Source organism: Neofelis nebulosa, chromosome 12 (genome assembly GCF_028018385.1).
Source record: "Neofelis nebulosa isolate mNeoNeb1 chromosome 12, mNeoNeb1.pri, whole genome shotgun sequence".
Taxonomy (NCBI): domain Eukaryota; kingdom Metazoa; phylum Chordata; class Mammalia; order Carnivora; family Felidae; genus Neofelis; species Neofelis nebulosa.
The window spans coordinates 1364640-1382745 of NC_080793.1; the positions used below are offsets into that span (position 1 = coordinate 1364640).

Consider the following 18106-nt stretch of genomic DNA (forward strand, 5'->3'; position numbering starts at 1 on the left):
AACGACTGTGGGTCGCTGAGAGCTGCACAGATGGGTTCAGCCCGAAGAAAAACCATCTCTCGGCAGTCGAGAATTTAAAGTCGTCTGAATAAATACACAGGGTGATCGATGCTGGAATTGGGTATAAAACACGCCTAACGCATTCTTTCAAAACGGGAATGCGGTTTATCCTGTGTCACCCAAGTCTGTGTTGACGGAGACCTTAACTTGTTTCTCGAGGCCCGCGGCGGGCCCGGGGTGCGGCATGCAGGGCGTGGGGCATGCTCCAGGCCAGGCTTCCACACAGACCACACGGCACACATGGGACGGAGCACGGCATGCGGTGAAGCAAATGGTTTCTCCACTGAGCACAGATGGCATGTGTGTAACTGAACTCAGGGGACACAGCTGAACTCTGGGGCCCAGGGAGCCCGTGTAGGACCTTCGAGTCAGGCTCCTAAAACCTCCAGGCTGCAGAGCAGCGGGCTGAACCATCCAAGCCTGCCGGCCTGGCCACACCCGCCCGGGCTCGTCCTCACTGGCCCGTGTGCTGTGGGCTGGAGGCACAGCCATGGCCACTGGCGTCTCCAAGGAGACCCGGACGCTCACCGCCCTTGGTCACGGTTTTCAGCTTCTACAAACCCCTCAGCTGAGACTTTGCTTCCTACAGGACAGCTCCATTTCTGACGCTCTCTTCACTAAATAACACAGGTTCATACTTAGCGCTGTGGCCTTCAGGATTCGGGAAGTTAAGAGACACGTAAAGATTCACAAAAATGCTTTCCTCTGCTTTGTTACTAATCCATCTCAAAGAGAAGCAAAATTATCCACAAAGTTGGCCACAAAGCAGAACACATCACTGCTCACGTGGGTCGGATTTACCAGCTTACAGCCGTGGTCTTTCCTTTATGATAAAACTCTAAGGATAACCTGGTCTGAGTAATTAAACTAAAGGAACACACAACTGAAGGGGTGTGCAAAAAGGTGTGTTCTAAGACTTCACCGCAAAATGCACCCCTTGGAGTAGCCGGTGTTTTTCCACAGGAATGGCCATTAGCACGCTGGTTCTGCTCCCAGAATGCACCACCAGGTGGGGAGCACAGCTAACGCGGTAGGTCCAAGTCACTAGCTCGTAACTTTCCTTTTACCCGAAGTTAACTTGGATCCCAGAAAGCCTGCATCCACGCTGACCTAACTCAGACCCTTTCCCCACCCCGGGCAGGCAGGCGGGCAGCGGGGGTGGTCCCGACACCCAGGGAGCTGTCCCTAGAGACAGAAGCCCCTCCCTCCCTTCCACAAGGCCCTTGGTCCTCGGACGACCCACGTGACACTTCCTGAGCGAGATCACATTACATACCACCATCAGGGAAGGTAACGTCAGGACAAAAAACGTAGACAGTAACTCGGGAAATGAGACTAGTCTCATTCCCTCCTTCCCTCCGGTGTCTGCGAGAAGAAAGAATGTCCGTTCGTTCTCCCGTAAAGAGTAACTAAGTGTCCGTTAAGAAGAAACACAACCCTCAGTCTCTAAAACTACCTAAGAAACCGGGCAAAACCAAACTGGGCGTGTCTACGGAAAGCCCGCTGAGCCCAGAATCGCGTTCTCGCTAGTACTGCAGGGAAGTGACGACAATACCAAGGAGGACACTGGACAAAAGAGGCAGGTTCAGGTGTGAGCAGCTGTTTAATGGAAGCGAGTGATTGCGACAGGATGGCCGTCTGGATGCAGCGGGTGCGCGGAGGTCACTTACGGGCACTAACTTCCAGTACCACTTGGAGGGGGACTGCGCGGGAAGCAGGGAAGGAAGGCAGGAGACGGTGTCAGCGGGCGGGCCGCGTCCGGACCGCGTCACGCACACTTTCACACAAGAGTCACAGGAGAGCCGGGTGTCCTCTGACAAGTGAGACCCGCCCAGGGCGCATGACCTGGATGCCCTGTATCGTCACACGACCGAGGCGGAGGGGACACAGGCACCTCCGCGGGACGCTCGGCGTGGACTGGCCACCACAAAGGACAGCTGCCAACTGCAACTCGGGGGGTGCCGGGCGTGTCCCCTGTGCCCACGTGACGGACAAGGAGGCTCACAGACATGCGGCCCGGGGTGTGCTGCCCACGGCCTCCCCCCCCCCAGCCCCCCCACCGCTGGCAGTGAGAGGACCAGGTAAGGGGTCGCAGGAGACTGCAGACGTGGCCGGGTCACATCTCATGCGCACTTAGGGGATGGGGATTCAGTCACACACCCGCTTGGCCAAAAACCACTATCCCAGGGGAAGAAAAGGGCGGAAATGACCAGAACGCGTAGCGCGCCACCTGTGTCATTTCCACATCCATCCGCCTGAAGTCCACGCAGGCTCGCAGAGGCGCACCAGCGGCTACGCTGGACCTCACGGGGGACAGACGCGGTTTTCAAGGGCACCCTGGACAGGAGGCAATTTTCTCCCCATTTGGTGAACCTAGAAGCCAACTCCCGGGTTGTCCCGTACGCCCCGCCTCCTCGAGCTTCAATGCGCCCGACCTCTCCCTCGCCCTCCCCAGTTAGATACAAGGCCACCGCCGTGCAGGGACGAAAGAGGAGCACACGGTCACGCCCACCACCAGGGCCACTCGGCGGAGACCTGGGAACGCCCTCCGGGCCGAGTACAAATAGAGGAAGCTTAAGTGGCGAACTCGGACAAACTTCGTGACAACCGCGAGCCTCACCAGACGCGTTCCGGGAGCGTTAAGGGCACCGTTTACCTTTTGATGAGCCGGACTTTCCAATAACTGCTGTTTTAGCTTGACTTCTTTCTCTGTTATCTCTCTCATTTTAAGATTTACCTGAAGCAGAAAAAAATGCATTAAAAGGGTAACAACTTTTTCTGTGGGTTGTATCAGTAGCTTCACCTCCCGCCCAGAGAGCCCACCTCGCTCGTTGCAGTCTGACTCTCAGACGCACGTTGGGAATAACTGGTTTAGGCCAATTCCACAAATGCAGAAATATACGGATTCCACACGGTCTGTGCTGGGCGAGACCCCAGAGCTGGCCTGCAGTTCCAGGAGACACTCTGTGCCTCCACACTCAGGCCACACTCGTGGCCGCCCACAACAGGGCCAGTGAGCCACGCCACCGAATGCCCGGGGTGCTCAAACAGCGCGAGCTGCCACCATCAGCAAATGCCGCCGGTAAGACAGCGTGGGGCAGACGCTCCCGCCGAGGGCCTAGGGGGTGGCTCGCATGTTCCCTGACCGTTCGCAAGTAACACCAGATAAACTTCAATCGTAAAATGTAACCGTGCACTCCCTAGCTAACACAACTTCTTAGAAATTATTCTCTCCTGGAATGATTAACCCAACGATAAAATCAAAACTACAGTTACAGAGTAAGATCGCGAGGAAAGACACTCATCAATGCTTCGAGGACATGGTCAAAGCTATGAGATGAAAAGACACAGAACCGAATGTTTTACTAAACAAGAACACAGATAAACGAACTCATGCAAATCAAATCAAGAAGGTAGAAAATTTGTTTTGAAAATATGGTAAAAGGAAAATCAATACAGATAAATTTTAAAACAAATGAATCAGAATAGACAGTGGGGGTGCCTGGGGGGCTCAGTCGGTGGAGCGTCCTCCTTCGGCTCAGGCCATGGTCTCGCGGTTCGTGGGTCCAAGCCCCGCGTCGGGCTCTGTGCTGACGGCTCGGAGCCTGGAGCCCGCTTCGGATTCTGGGTCTCCCTCTCTCTCTGCCCCTCCCCCGCTCACGCTCTTTTTCTCAAAAATAAATATTAAAAAATTCTTCTTTGAAGGATAGATGGATGGATAATATAGCAAGTATTATAAAACATTATTTGTAAAATCTGGGTGGTAGGCACATGCATGTTCTCTGTGTATCTCTTCATGTTCGCAATTTTTCACAATAAAACCTTTTCATACGATCTGTTTCTGTCATATGCAAGATAGTTTCCTAACACGGAAAAGGTTTTTCTGATTAGATTGACGGCGATACCAACGAATGTAATCTTTGATACTGTTCATGAAACGTGACAACGTCGCAAAGACCTACACAACCCTCCCTGAAACTGTTTTCCAAATGACCAATGTGCGATGTTACCAAGGCACGGTGACTAAAAGCCAGGAAGGACACAAGAGCCACGAGTGGACTTTAATATAACCGAGGACAAAGGTCATGGAGTTAGCATCCAGAACATGTAGAAGAATTCTCGTAACAATAAAAAGACAGAGGATCCGAAAAGGTGTCTCTCCGGAGGAGACCTGCAGGTGGCCACGCGCACGAGCTCGCAGGGGCTCCCCCCGAAGGAGATTCGCACCTGAACCACAACACCTCACACCCTCCAGAACGGCTAGAATCAGACAATCAGAAAGCAAGCGTCCGTGAGGATGTGGGACACTGGAGACCGGAGATGCCGCCGAAGGGGTAAGAAATGGCGAGGCTGCTCTTTGAAAAGGTCAAGTTTCCACACGCTTCGGCGATCCCATCCCCAAACACCCAAGAAACAGGACAGCACAGCACACAAACCTCGTCCACAACGACCACAGCAGCATCCACGAGGGCCGAGGACGGGCACAAGCGTCCCCCGGCCGAGGAGCGGCACGTCCGCCACACGAGGGAGCGGAGCACCGTCGCGGGCTACGACACGCTCCGGCACGGGTGACAGCTGAAAACGCGATGCTGAGTGCGGGCGGCCAGACGCAAAAGGCTACCAAGCGTAGGACCGCGCTGACCCGAAATGCCACGGTCAGCAAGGGTGCAGACAGGAGGCAGACCCGGGGCGGCCAGGGGCCGGGGCGGGGATGGGCAGTGAGTGCCGACCGGAACTCTCCGGATGTGATCAGAACGTTTGGAACTGGCGACGACAGCTGTACGACTTCGTGAATATGTTAAACGCCACTGAACTGGAGACTTCAAAATACTGCATTTTATAACCTCGATCTTATCCCAAAATTTTTTAAGGAGCTAACTGATAAGAGTTTCAAGTTCCACACTGCAATTAACCTCTGAGATACTACTACCTGTCAAGTTTTGGTGTCGAATCAAAAGCAAACGAGCACGCGGACTTGCAGGGAAGAGGACGGAGCGGGACGACCCCAAGCCCCCCGCTCGTCAGTGCGGACGACCCAGAAATCGGCCCGCAGACCGGCAGCACGGATCCCACGGCTAACCGTGCAGAAGCGGCCGCTTGGACATCAGAAGGGAGGACGGCATTCTGCACACCGTAATCTCCACAGAACGTAACGGCGCTCACTCTCCCACCCACACGTACTTGGGAAGCCAGACCACCTCTGCGTGCTCCCACGCAAACGCTCTGGGAAGGCAGGCAAGAGAGTCCGGCTTCCCTTGCAGTAAGCCAGATATTAAAGAATCGTACAAATTTGTAAAATACCATTTCCTCTTTCAGAAAATATAGTTATTTTTGGTAAAAAAAAAAAAAAAAAAAAAAGGAATACGTGATTTATATTAATATGAAATGAGTTTTGTTATTTTTAAGCAAATTAATAAAAATTTTAAATTTTGTGGTTTTTTTAATGTTTATTTTTGAGAGAGAGAGAGAGAGTGTGAGTGGCGGAGGGGCAGAGAGAGAAGGAGACACAGAATCCGAAGCGGGCTCCAGGCTCTGAGCCGTCGGCACAGAGCCCGACACGGGGCTCGAACCCACGAAGCCAAACTCGATGCTTAACCAACTGAGCCACCCAGGCGCCCCAATGTTTATTTATTTTTGAGTGACAGACAGAGCATGAGTGGGGAGGGGCAGAGAGAGGGAGACACAGAACCCGAAACAGGCTCCGGGCTCCCAGCTGTCAGCACAGAGCCCGACGTGGGTCTCGAACCCACGAACCGCGAGATCATGACCTGAGCCGAAGTCGGACGCTTAGCCGACTGAGCCACCCAGGCACCCCTAAATTTTCTTGTTTTTAATGTCTAATGTGATAAATACTGGCAGATTAAATTTTTTTAATTCTTCATAATCCAGTTTTTGTAAGAGTGTAAAAGGGGACCTAAGGCCAAAAGTTTGAGAGCTCCTTATCTACACAGAGGAATGAAGGGGAACAGAAATGGAAACTACGTGGATAAATATTCCCTAGTTCCGATCACCTTAAAACACGCCTAACTGGACAACCGCTGAAAACAGAAGTCCCGTGATTTCGCTGAGGCCGCAGCAAAGTAGGTGGCAGCGGCACAGCGGCCAGGGAGGCAGAAGCCACTGCCGATGAGCCGAGCGACACGGCATCACTGTGCCCGAGGGCAGACGGTGAGGACTAAAGCCTGAACCAGCCCCAAGAACTCCTGGAGAAAAGGGAGTGCCAAAAAATGCCCAGTCTAAAATAAGCCAGAAGAGAAGAGAGAAGAAGACAAAATGAGATGGACGGAAAGCCGACGACATGTCAGACCGAGAAACCTCAACGGTCACATTAAATAGAACTGGTCTGAACAACAACAACAAGGCAGATTCTCGGACTGAATAAAAGAGCAGGGCCAACTCCCCGGGGTCCGTAGGAAACTCGCTTTAGGGAGCGCCTGGGGGGCTCAGGTGGCTGAGCAGCTAACTCTCGACTTCAGCTCAGGCCGTGATCTTGTAGTTCGTGAGTTCGAGCCCCGACTTGGGCTCTGCGCTGACATTGCGACCACACGGGGCCCACTTCTGATTCTTTCTCTCCCTCTCTCTGCCCCTCCCCTACTCGTGCTCACTCTCTCTCTCTCTCTCTCAAATAAATAAACTTAAAACCAATATTTTTTTAAATAAACGAACTCGTTTTAAGTAGAAAGAAGACAAGAGGGGCACCTGGGGGGCTCAGTAGAAAGAGGATCTGACTCTTGATCTCATAGTTCCAGAGATCAAGCCCCGAGACAGGCTCTGTCTGCACTGACAGCTCAGAGCCTGCTTGGAATTCTCTCTGCCCCTTCCCCACTCACACTCACTCTCTCTCTCAAAAGAAATACATAAACTTGAAAGGAAGAGAAAGGAAGAAAGAAAAAGAAAGGACAAGAGGAAGGGAGGGAGGAAGGAAGGAAGGGGGAGAGGGGGAGAGGGGGAGAGGGGGAGAGGGGGAGAGGGAGAGAGAAAGAGAGAGAGAGAGAGAGAGAGAGAGACACAACATGAGAGGGGCTCCTGGCAGGCTCAGCCGGTGGAATGTGCACCTCGGGGATCTTGGGGTCATGAGTTCGATCCCACTGGGTGTCGGGATTACTTAAAAATTAAATTTAATTAAATCATTAAAAGAGAAGAAATTAAATAGAAAACAATAGAAGAAACCAGTAAAAACCTAAAGCAGGTTTTTAGATTAGAAAGATTGACAAGCCAGACCAACCCAAGGGAAGGAAAAAAAGTGACAGAAATTGCCTGGAGCAAGAAAACAACAGGGGGCATCGCTACAGACACACACACACACACACACACACACACACACACACGTTTAAAGGACAGTCATTTAATTCAACGAGGAAAACACAGTTGAGAAATTCCTTGAAAATCACGGGTTCCCAAAACGGACACGGAATGAAATACAAAACCTGAAATCGGGCAAAATACCAGAACACGCACCTAACAAAACACACACAGGTGTGTTCAGCGGCGAGGGGCACGCAAATGAAAACCGCGGGAGGACAGCCCCGCACATCCACTCGACGCCAACCGCTGACAGACAGACTGTCGCACGTGCTGGCACAAGCCTGGAGCGGCTGGAATTCTCTCACTGGCGCTGCTCAAAGTGGTGCCATCACTTTGGGAAACACCTGGGCAGTTCCTCGTAACGTTCACCGCGACTTTATCACTGACCCAGCGACTCTATGCCTAAGAACGTGACCCAAAGAAAGGAATACGTGTCTCAGGTAAGACTTGCACACACAGGTTCCCGGCAGCCTTCGTCAGCACAGACCAGAACTGGAAACGACCGCAGCGTCCACCGGCAGGGGAACGGGTAAACCGCGGTCTGTTCGCGCGATGGAATTCTCCAGAGTGTAAAAAGAAAACCACTGCCAGATGCGCTAACGCGGATTAACTTCAGAATCACTTTGTTCCGTGAAGGGTACATACGCATGACCCAGTTTTATCAAGACCTAGAAGAGGTAAAACTAACTTCTAAGTGTAGAAAGCACATCGGGGGCAATCCGGGCTGGAGGGCAAACTGCAAAGGGAAACAAGAGCTCATTTAGGGCGATGGAAATGGTGCCTTGTGGCGAATGTTCAACAGCAGTCACTGGTCAAACTCAAAGAACTGGGCCCGTTCGCTGCGGGCAAATCATACAGCAGTGAAGCTGGGTTTTGTCTTTCAAAGACTACAGCAACGGGCTGGGCGGCGCGGCGGTAAAAACGTCAAAAGCCACGGCAAGATGGTCACGGTAAAAGTCCACAACTCTGGGGACAGAGGACAGCTCAGTCCCTCACCCAAAGAGCAGGGAATCTGGGGGACGGCTTGGTGGTGAGCCCCAATCCTGGGGAGGGCAATTTCTACCCCCCAGAGGGCCTGATCGGCCAGGGGGAGGGGGGAGGGGGAGAGGGAGAGTGGTCCCTGGAAGTGATGCACATAAAAAGAGAAAGAAACTCACAGCAGTCACCTGACAGGCCTGACTGTGACTCCAGAGCTGCGGAAGAGGGGGAGAGCACCCAGACACAGAGCCAAACACGAAAAGGAAGCGAACCCACAAAAATACCTTCCCGAGTGAAAATGGCCAGCACGGAGGTGAGAGAGCCTAAATGTGCACTATTCACACAGCAGAAATCTTGGGAACATTATCCACAACCACAGTTTCAAAGGAGATCCAGATCTTACGAGGCATCAAAGACTGACGCCGAAGGGAAAACTCACCGCACGTGAACCCTCAGGAGCCCGAACCTTATCAAACATGGAGGCCGCTTTCGGTGGGGAGAGAACCCAGCCGCCAAATGAAGGTGGGAAGGCTTCTGGACCCGGCTCTAAACTGTCAGGCACCAGAGGACCCACACTGCAGAGGCCACGGCCACTCTCCCTGAAGGAAAAGCTTGGGGGAGCTGACACCTCCTCTGAGTCCAGGGAAAGACCCTCAGTACACAAAGCATGGAGGCACATCTCACCCCGCATCAGAGCTCACATCCGAGAGGAGCCCCCCGACCAAGTGCTGGAAACCTCCTCAGTGAGCGCACCCCTCACCTGGCACCCGTGAATCCGCGCCGGAAAGAAACCACATGGAGGCAGCAAGTGTGGGGGAGCCCTTGGCCAGAGCTCACCGCTCAGTCGACATCAGAGAATGAGAACACACACAAGGGGAAATCTATCAACGTAAGAAACTTAGTTCATTTGGAAATGCTACGGAAATACAAAATTTGGAAAACACTGAATGAAACTATAAATATTAGGCAAGGACCAGAAAGGCCACACAAAAAAAACAAAGCAAGTACCAACTCCAGGAAAACCGAAGCGTGGCACAAGAAAAGGGACATGAGCTGTTGAAAAGTCATACCTGGTCATCTGACTACAGACGCAACCACGGTAGGCCGTGTGACCACGGTGGACCAGCAGGGACCAGACGGGAGGGTCACGTGAGCTAGCAGTCAATCGGAAGGCCACGCCTGCCAGAGGCCGATGCAGAGTCAGAAATACAGTGCACCTCTTTGAAAGACAGAGGTTAGCACCAGAAAACGCACGTCAGCAGATAAAGGCTGCACCACATGAAGATCATCTTCCACACATCAGCCAAGTCCACAGGCAAACGGGCGGCAGTGACCGGGAAAATCGTCTACACAAATACGGCAAACAGGGAACGCCCTTCATGGTATTGTGAGAAACTTGACCAGGCGCGGGAGAAAAGGAATGCACCCCTCCCCCAAAGACATACGGCCGAAGACCACAGACAAGTAATTTATCAAAGAGAAACACAAACGGCCAAACGTACGCTCTATCTCTTAAACTTCAACTTTACCAGTAAATGAAGAAATGGAAGTAGAAGATGACACTATTCCCCACCTTTAACAAATGGGAGGGGCGCCCGGGGGGCTCAGCCGGTTGCGCCCGACTTCAGCCCAGGTCACGATCTCGCGGTCTGTGAGTTCGAGCCCCACGTCGGGCTCTGTGCGGAAAGCTCAGAGCCTGGAGCCTGCGTCCGATTCTGTGTCCCTCCCTCTCTCTGCCCCTCTCCTGCTCACGCTGTGTCTCTCTCTCTCGATAATAAATAAATAAATGTCAAAGACATTTATTTTTTTTATTAAATTTATTTATTTTTTTTTATTAAAAAATAAAAATCAAAATTAAAAATAGCAAATATTCTTTTAGTAATATCCAATCTATGGGAAATCATGGAAAAAGACACCTCGACGGACTAAGGGTACGAAAAAAATACTATAGTCTTTACGGTCAGAAATTTGGCAAAAACCAATCAAAACCAATCAAAAGCCTTTACAAATGAACCTCAGCCATGTGGCCACCACCGCCCACCCATTACATGTGGGAGGGAAATGCCCGTGGTCACCTACAGAGCCCGGCGCCTGAGACAACAGCAGGCGGGCACTGAAGCCGGCCCTGGAGAGACCCCTCCCCATCCTGCCAAAGGCCTCAGCTTTCGGCCCAGCACCCGGGAGCACCTAATTGTGCTTTTAAGCCTGTGTCTTACACCTAAAAAAAACTATGAGAATTTATTCTTTAAGTTTACTTATTTTTGAGAGAGAAAGAGCACAGGCGGGGGAGGGGCAGAGAGAGGGGGGTACAGAGGACCCAAAGCAGGCTCCGAGATGACAGCAGACAGCCCAATGTGGGGCTCAAACTCATGAACGGTGAGATCACAACCTGAGCCGAAGTCGGACGCTCAACCAACGGAGCCACCCAGGTGCCCCTGAAAATTATGAGAATTTATGTTAAAACGCATGTGTAGGTGGTAAGGTTATGGGGAGTTTATATTTCGTTTTATTTGCTTACTGTATTTTTTAGCTTTTCTATAATGACCATGTCATTTCATTTATAAGAAGGAAAAACCGGGGCGCCTGGGTGGCTCAGTGGGTTAAGCGGCCGACTTTGGCCCAGGTCAGAATCTCACGGTTCGTGAGTCGGCGCCCCGCACTGGGCTCTGTGCTGACAGCTCAGAGCCTCAAGCCTGCTTTGGATTCCCTCTCTCTCTCCCTCTCTCTCTCTCTCTCTCTCTCTGCCCCTCCGCCACTCACGTGCTTGCTCTCTCTCAAAAATAAAAATAAAACAGGAGAAGCCGATAAAAGTTATCAGAGAGAAACAAGTTAGAACCTGGGTTTTGCAGGGAGGAAAGGAAAGGTGTAGCACAGGGCATACGGTCAAGTCCCCCGACGAGGCTGTGTGGCGACAGCTGGCAGCTACAGTTGTTGAATCACCACACCGCGCACCGGAAACGAACGGAGCACCGCAGGTCAGTGGCTGAAAACACACACGTGAACTCGTGGCTACAGGAAGGCCGTGTCGGGATCACAGAACTATCAGCCAGGGCTCAGTTTCCTCTGGAAATGTGCACCGGTCCCGAACATCCTTCCTTAACCACGTTCCCGTGGTTCCCGTGGTTCCCGCTTCCCACAGGCACGGTATCCTGCACGGCCAGGGGGCAGGTGAGACACGGTGCCCACCGCCAGGAGGCAAACTTACGGGCACTGGCCAGCGTCTGAGTCCAGACGTTGCAGCGAACCCTGGAAAAGCCCTCTACCCCACCCGGCAATCAGGGATTGAAGGGGGTCTGCCCACGGACTGGATTCCCCCACCCCACCTCCGGGTAGGAAACCAAGTAAACAGCAGGGCAAGCGTCTTAGCCGGAAGTCACAACATGCGCTTGACTAAGGCCTTGCTCGTCACAACCACGAAGGGGGCCCTCTCGGGGGAGCCGGCCCACGCGCCACGGCCTGGCTTTGCCACGTTCTTCAACGGATTCCGCGGCCACTGATTTTTACTTGGTCTCTCGTAAAGCCTTACGTTATAAAGAACACGGACACAAACCATATAAGGAAATAATTTCAATCTTGTGGGCAGACTAACGCAACTCCTTAAGTTTGTTTATTTATTCGGTGGGGTGGGAGGGGCAGAGAGAGAGGGAGAGAGTCCCAAGTGGGGTCACGCTGTCAGCGCAGAGCCCGACGCGGGGCTCGATCCCACGAACCGTGACATCATGACCTGAACTTCAATCGAGAGTCGGACGCCTCGCCGACCGAGCCCCCCAGACAGTTGTCTCAGCTGCCCCAAGACAACTCTACGAGGGGCTGCCCCGCCTTCCACTTCCTCACTCCGTCAGCTAAGTGTCCCCAGCTGAACACCTTTTTACCCACAGAGACGCTTCACGACCAAACTGTTGTGGAAAGGTAACCCTGTGAGTAATCCCGTGCCACTGAAAATACCCTCTCTATGCTTGTGTGAAAGATCACGCTGTAAGCTCTAAACGTAAAAAGAGAAAACACTTAGGAAGACACCACTTTTCTCTTCATAATCAAAACGCCTCTGAACTCGAGCACCCCTTCGGTGCAGAGAGCCTGAGATGAAAATAACAAGAATGTAGTAACTTAAACCGCGGCCACGCTCCGCGTGCTCACGAGGACACCGGTTTGTTCTGTCTGGACAGGAGCAGACGTGCTTCTGGACACAGCACATCCATCTACCGCTCCTGGGGCCCCTGCCAGCGCCCGGTTCTCGGGCGACACACGAGGCGGGCGCAGCCCTCGGGGGAGGACCTGCCACCAGGGAGCGCCCCGGCCCGCTCGGGCCGCTCGAGGAGACGACCCGCGGCCCCAGTCCTCGCACCGGCCACGGCTCCCAGCACTGACCTTGTTGACCCAGAACACCATGGCGTCCTCGAGGTCGTACGGAAGCTCTTTCGAGGCGCTGAACGTCGAGAAGCGCTTGACGCTGGCCACCACCTTCTCGATGCTGATCATCTCCACGGTGTAGGCCATCATGAGGGCGTCCACCATCGCCATGTGGGCGCTCTGCGAGCAGAGGTAACGGTTAGGGTGGCCCAAGCCCACCTCACCTCCGCGGCAACCTGGCGAGCCCCAGGGGCTGGCTGAGGGGAAAGGTACAAGCACAGAGAGATGCGCCCACAGCTGCACAACCGCGAACAGGGCCCGGGGTTCCGGCGGGAGCCCTGCTGCCGCAAGTCCGCCACGCCTTTGCACCGTCTCCTCCCGGAACCCGAGGAACATCCCGTTGACCCACAACGCGTCCTCCGCGAAACCCACCCGTGAAAAGCCACAGAGCGCAAGTCGCCAGAGAACAGCCCAAACCCAGTGACGTGGGAGGCACCCAAACTGGCCGACCTAGGGCAGTCTGGAAAAGTCACATCGACGGTGCGGCTTCCGGAGCAAAGGGGGGAGGGGGGAAAACGGAGTCTTTTCTTCTTTATTTGGACACAAAAATACAATACGGTGAACAACCTAACAGAATAGGCCCGACGGCTGCACGTCACAACGTCCGTGAAATATCTGCCTCCAGACGTTTTCGTTAACGTGCCTCGACTTACCCTCCGGCGCACAGAGGGCTCGTGAGGAGGAAGAGAGCTGACGGGGAGCTGCTCTTTCCCCGTCCTCCACAAGTCACAGGCACTTCAAGTCACACAGCTCAGGAGACCGCCGCACAGCCGCGGGCCCCGCCACCCGGCCGGACGCTCCCACCGTCTGCACCGCGGAGGGCCGGCCGGCGGGACGACAGGCCGGGGCGCCACACGAGCGCCCGCGGGAGAAGCAGTCGCGGTCGGTGACAGGCCTGCCCCCACCCCCACCCCCCCCACCACAGGACACTCACCATCTTTATGGGTGCGTGGCTGAGGTCGGGATCCGTCACGGGGGTGTCGTCACTCTCCATCACGTAGATCCCTTTCCGGGACAGGGCCTGGATGACAGACTGGTGTCCCTGTAAGGCCGCCACCTGGTCCCCCTTCAGGATAAGGCTGCAAGCACGGCAGTAGAGCTCGCTGGACAGCAGGAGCTTGATGACGGGCGGCTTGATGTGCTCCTGCTCATACTGGTCAATGTAAAAGGGGTCCCTGAGGTCCTCGGGGATGTTATCTGAGCCAAGAAGAGACCGGCACGTGAGCATGATGCCAACAGGGGACAGAGCTGCCGTCAATCACGACGGGCACCTAACCACATAAAAAGACCCCATCGCCTCCTCGGGCAAAGGCGACCCGGCTGCCGACACCGCCGGGGCGTGTGGGCGACGCACTCGCCTTAGTGACGTGGCCGCCACGACCTCCAGGGGTGACTCTCCTGCCAGACGGCAGCGAGAAGCACGAGTGGGAGCCCTAAGCAGGGAGCGGAGCCCAGGGGAAGAAACCGAGACGCGAGCCAGCTGGAGTGCACGGCACCCGGTCATGCCACGGGGGCCACGCGGGGCACAGGCAACACGCAGGCCCCCGTCACCCTGCAGACGGCGCGGGGCACACGCAGCACGGGTCCCGGGGAGGAGGTCAAGCGCGCCCTTTCCTGAGGTCACACTGGACACGACAGCGAGGACCGACACCACAGCCAGGCCCGCAGGGACCGTGACAAAGGCACGGCCGCAGGGACAGGCCCTCACCTGACCCCGCGCCAGGCAGACTCGACGCCGCGCGGGCCATGTGACTTAAGCACGCGGCAACTGTCAAGCTGAGACTCTCGTCCCTGGGTTACTAACGGGAAAACGGAGGCACGGGGAGAGCGTGCCATGTGCCCGAGGCCCCGAGCGGCAGAAGCCGACTGTGAATCCGGCCTGACTCACAGGTCTACACCACCTCCCACACAAACACACCAGCCACACGTGCACCACTGGGGACGCTCGGTTTCTAAACGGCTGCAGCATGGTCTCCCCAGGTGTCCCTCACACTTGCCCTGCAAGATGTCCATCGCCGTGCCCCCGAAGGGGTGGCAGACCGGAAAACACGAAGCTGTGCAGGCTAAGGCTGAGCTCCTTCAGTGCGGCCCCCAGACCCGAGAGCGCCCTCTGGGTGTTCTGGAACAACCCTGCCTGTGAAAGAGTTCACACGGGCCTGGTCTCTCCAAGGACACCGGGGAAGGACACCCACAGCACCTAGTGCCGAGACGCGGGGCGCCAGCGCGCCCCCTCCCCACACAGTCCGGGCTCTCTGCGGCGAGCTGACAAGTGGCCTCCAACCGTGGCCTCTGCCTCCCCACCCCCCCACCCCCATCCTCGCTGTCCTCATCACAGACGCCATTCTCGGGGCCCTGAATCACCTCCTCGTGGGTGTGGGGCTCCTCGGTTCCCCACTGGCTCTCCTAACAGTGGCTAACATTCACACTGCCCTTCTGTTTGCAAGGCCTCGGTTCCCCTGGCCCGTGACTGTGACTGACACCATGGCAGCCCTGCGGGCACACGGAGCCAGCCCTTCCGAGGCGGGAGGGACACACCCTTGGCTCAGGGTCGAAAGGACCCTGTCAGAGCCCATCCTATTTAAAATCACCCAGAGTTCTGAGACAGAAGAGATCATCCCGACCACAGAGGAAGGGAGCCCCAGGGCAAAACGCCGTGGGAAGACTTCTGCTGCCTTTGTGGGTGGGGTGACTTGTGAGTGGGGGGCCGAGGGAGGGACAGGAGCCGGCCCCACGCGCACCGGAGTGCGCCATCCCCGAGAGCAGACGGCAGCCCGGGAGGACACCCACACGGACGATGCAGGACCTGGTCCTGACGGATGGGAGTCCAGGACGGGAGTCGAGGAGGTCGCGGGGCCAGGGGGTCCGCCAGCCTAGTCCGCTTTCAGGTGCGAGAGGCCAGGCTGACTTCGGGCGGCGGGGACTGGGACGCAGGGACCCGGGCCCACCCTGTCCTCCTCCTCTCCCCACGCCCGTCCCAGCTCCATCGCCTCTGCTATGGAGAGGACTCCATCGCTCCCTCACCTCTCCAGTACTGGAAGGGCGCAGGTGACTTCAGTCAGTCTCGTGGCTTGAAGGAGCACGGGCGTGTTGTCACCGTGAACACACGTCCTGACCCCAGCCACTTCCCTGGGCCTCCGTCCCTCTGCCCCTTAAGGTCCGCACGACGGGCCGGTGGGCACGATGGGCCGGTGGGCACGACGGGCTGGTGGGCACGGGGCCTAATCCGCCTGCAGGGGAACTCCACCTCCCAACCTGCCCCTCCCGGCCTCATCTCAAGGTCAGCCGCTCACCAAAAGTTTCAGGGTCACCCAGTTCTCCTCCTGCCAAAGCCCTAGCAACTCTGGCTGACCCGCCCCCCCCTCCTTTTTTGGGTTTTACTTTTTTGTTGTTTTTATTATGTACTACAGTGACGTACTGCATAACCTTCTAGAAGGGGCAGACGAGCATAACCGAGTTATTTTCATCAACGGGGAAGAGGCTCCCTTAATCAACATCCTCCACATCCTCTGACACAAAGTAACGATGAACTCCAGAGACCTGCCTATCAAACTCCACTAACACGGACAGGAGACAAGCCTTTCTTCCTCGCCCCCAGGACCGAGCCCGGGGATGTGCACGGTGGCTGTGCTGGGGATGAGCAGCACACGGCCAGGACACCGATCCCGGGCACAATCTCGAACGACATCGTGCCGCAGTTGCTGGGGCCACACTCTTCCTTCTGGCCCCCTAAAGGTGGTGACCCAGCCTCCTAGCCAGAAAACGACAGCTTGGGGCCACGCCACAGCCACCGCCACGCCACCGTCCCCCCAGCGCCGGCCCCCTCGCCTCTCAGATTACCGATGGGCTCCCCTCCAGGGCAGCAGAGACCGGCAGGCCTCAGGACAGAAAGGTCCCTTAGGGTCACAGCTCTGGGAGGAGGGGGTGGGACACAGGCACAAACGGAGGGTCGGCTGCAGGAAGGACAGGCGTCCAGGGGCACGGGTTCGGAAAGACACAGCCTACCCGCACCCGGGAACCCGGAGAGGCTGGACAGAACCGCAGCCAGGGCCCTGAAGCAGCTTGTCTGTCTACCCGGGAGAAAGGTTTCCACGGGCGGCCCACTTGGTGGAACTTTCAAAACTAATCGATACAAACTGACTCGGATAACCCACTTTTTAATTACACCTGAACACGCACGTATGCATCGCAGAGCTGATCCCCATAAACTCCACATTTGTGGGAAGATGACGCGTCGACTGCAGGGAAGCGCTCCGGACACCGTGCGGCTGCGCCCCGCCCCCCTCCAGGGCAGCCTCTGCCCTCAGCCCTGGGCGGAGGGGGCCGGTTACTGTGCCTCAGCAGGTCCACTACTGCAGGGGCTTTATGCGCCAGCTGTGAAATTCCCTCTCGGTTCTACTAAAACCGACAACTGTTTACAAGACGACAACTTCGCAAGTGCCTTCCGGCTACTGCCAGGGACTTAGTTTTCGTTCCCTCTACAAACTGCAGAGACGATTTGTCAGAATTACTCCTGTGCGGAGCCGTCATTTATTAAGCACCCACTGTGAGCCAAAGACGCACAGAACTGAGGGGGTTAACGAGGATGAAGAGGTCACCACTCGGGGCAGAGCCTCTTAAGATGACAGGAATCACCACGCGCCGTGCGCAAAACGTGCTGGGCGCCACGCAGGACAGGTACGGGGTGCTCTGTGCTGCTCTGGGGCGCAGATGAGCCGGCACCACGGGGCAGGGAGGCCGGGCAGGCTTCCGGGGAGGGAGGCAGCCAGGCTCTGGTGGCAGAGAGAGCGGGAACAGGGGAAGGGGTGAGACCAAGGGAGGGGGACGGGATGAGGACACATGAGGGAGGGACACACAAAAGAATGACCCCGAGAGAGGGTTCTGGAAAACTGCGGCTCAGCACAGGAGCAGCCAGCCGCACAGGCCACTTCTCGGCTCACCCACAGGCAATCAACTAAGTAGCTACCAGCAGCCTTCACCAGGAGGGACTGGGGGCGCCAGTGGGGTCCCTCAGTGACAGGGACAGGCACAGGGGGGCTCTGAAGGCCTGAAGGGATGTGACCAGCCCCCGTGGGGGACGAGGGGCCGGAGGAGTTGGAGGACAGAAGTCCCTACCTACCAGAATCCCACCACAGTCAGCGGCCCGAGCGACAACGGAGGCGGGCCAAGAACCGGTGGCACCAGGAAGGGGCACAGACGCCCAGGAGGCATGGGCATCGGGCCTGGGGTGTGGCCAAGGCAGCAGACCTCCCACTCTGCCGACGAGATGCAGGACGGTGCCTCCGACACAGGAACCGGTAACGCGGAGGACGGTCAGGGGAGAGGGGCGGTTACTCTAGGCAGGACGTCTCTGAGG

At 55.9% G+C, this 18106-nt stretch overlaps 1 protein-coding gene across 6 annotated transcripts in view; it reads right to left on the bottom strand.

The window, feature by feature from the left end:
• Nucleotides 1–18106, bottom strand: part of CAMSAP1 (calmodulin regulated spectrin associated protein 1) — a 57422-nt gene that overhangs the window by 21852 nt on the left and 17464 nt on the right. For 3 of the 6 annotated variants that reach the window (XR_009251284.1, XR_009251283.1, XM_058693511.1), the window contains exons 3-6: nt 13688–13950; nt 12712–12873; nt 2717–2797; nt 1731–1763 (exon numbers count right to left, since the gene is read on the bottom strand). Coding sequence is in view for 4 of the 6 variants with exons in the window: in XM_058693511.1 (XP_058549494.1) it covers nt 1731–1763; nt 2717–2797; nt 12712–12873; nt 13688–13950 (539 nt within the window). In the remaining 2 variants the exon portion in view is untranslated. The remainder of the gene's footprint in view (nt 1–1730; nt 1764–2716; nt 2798–12711; nt 12874–13687; nt 13951–18106) is intronic. The other 3 variants (XM_058693512.1, XM_058693513.1, XM_058693514.1) reach the window with 3 other exon arrangements.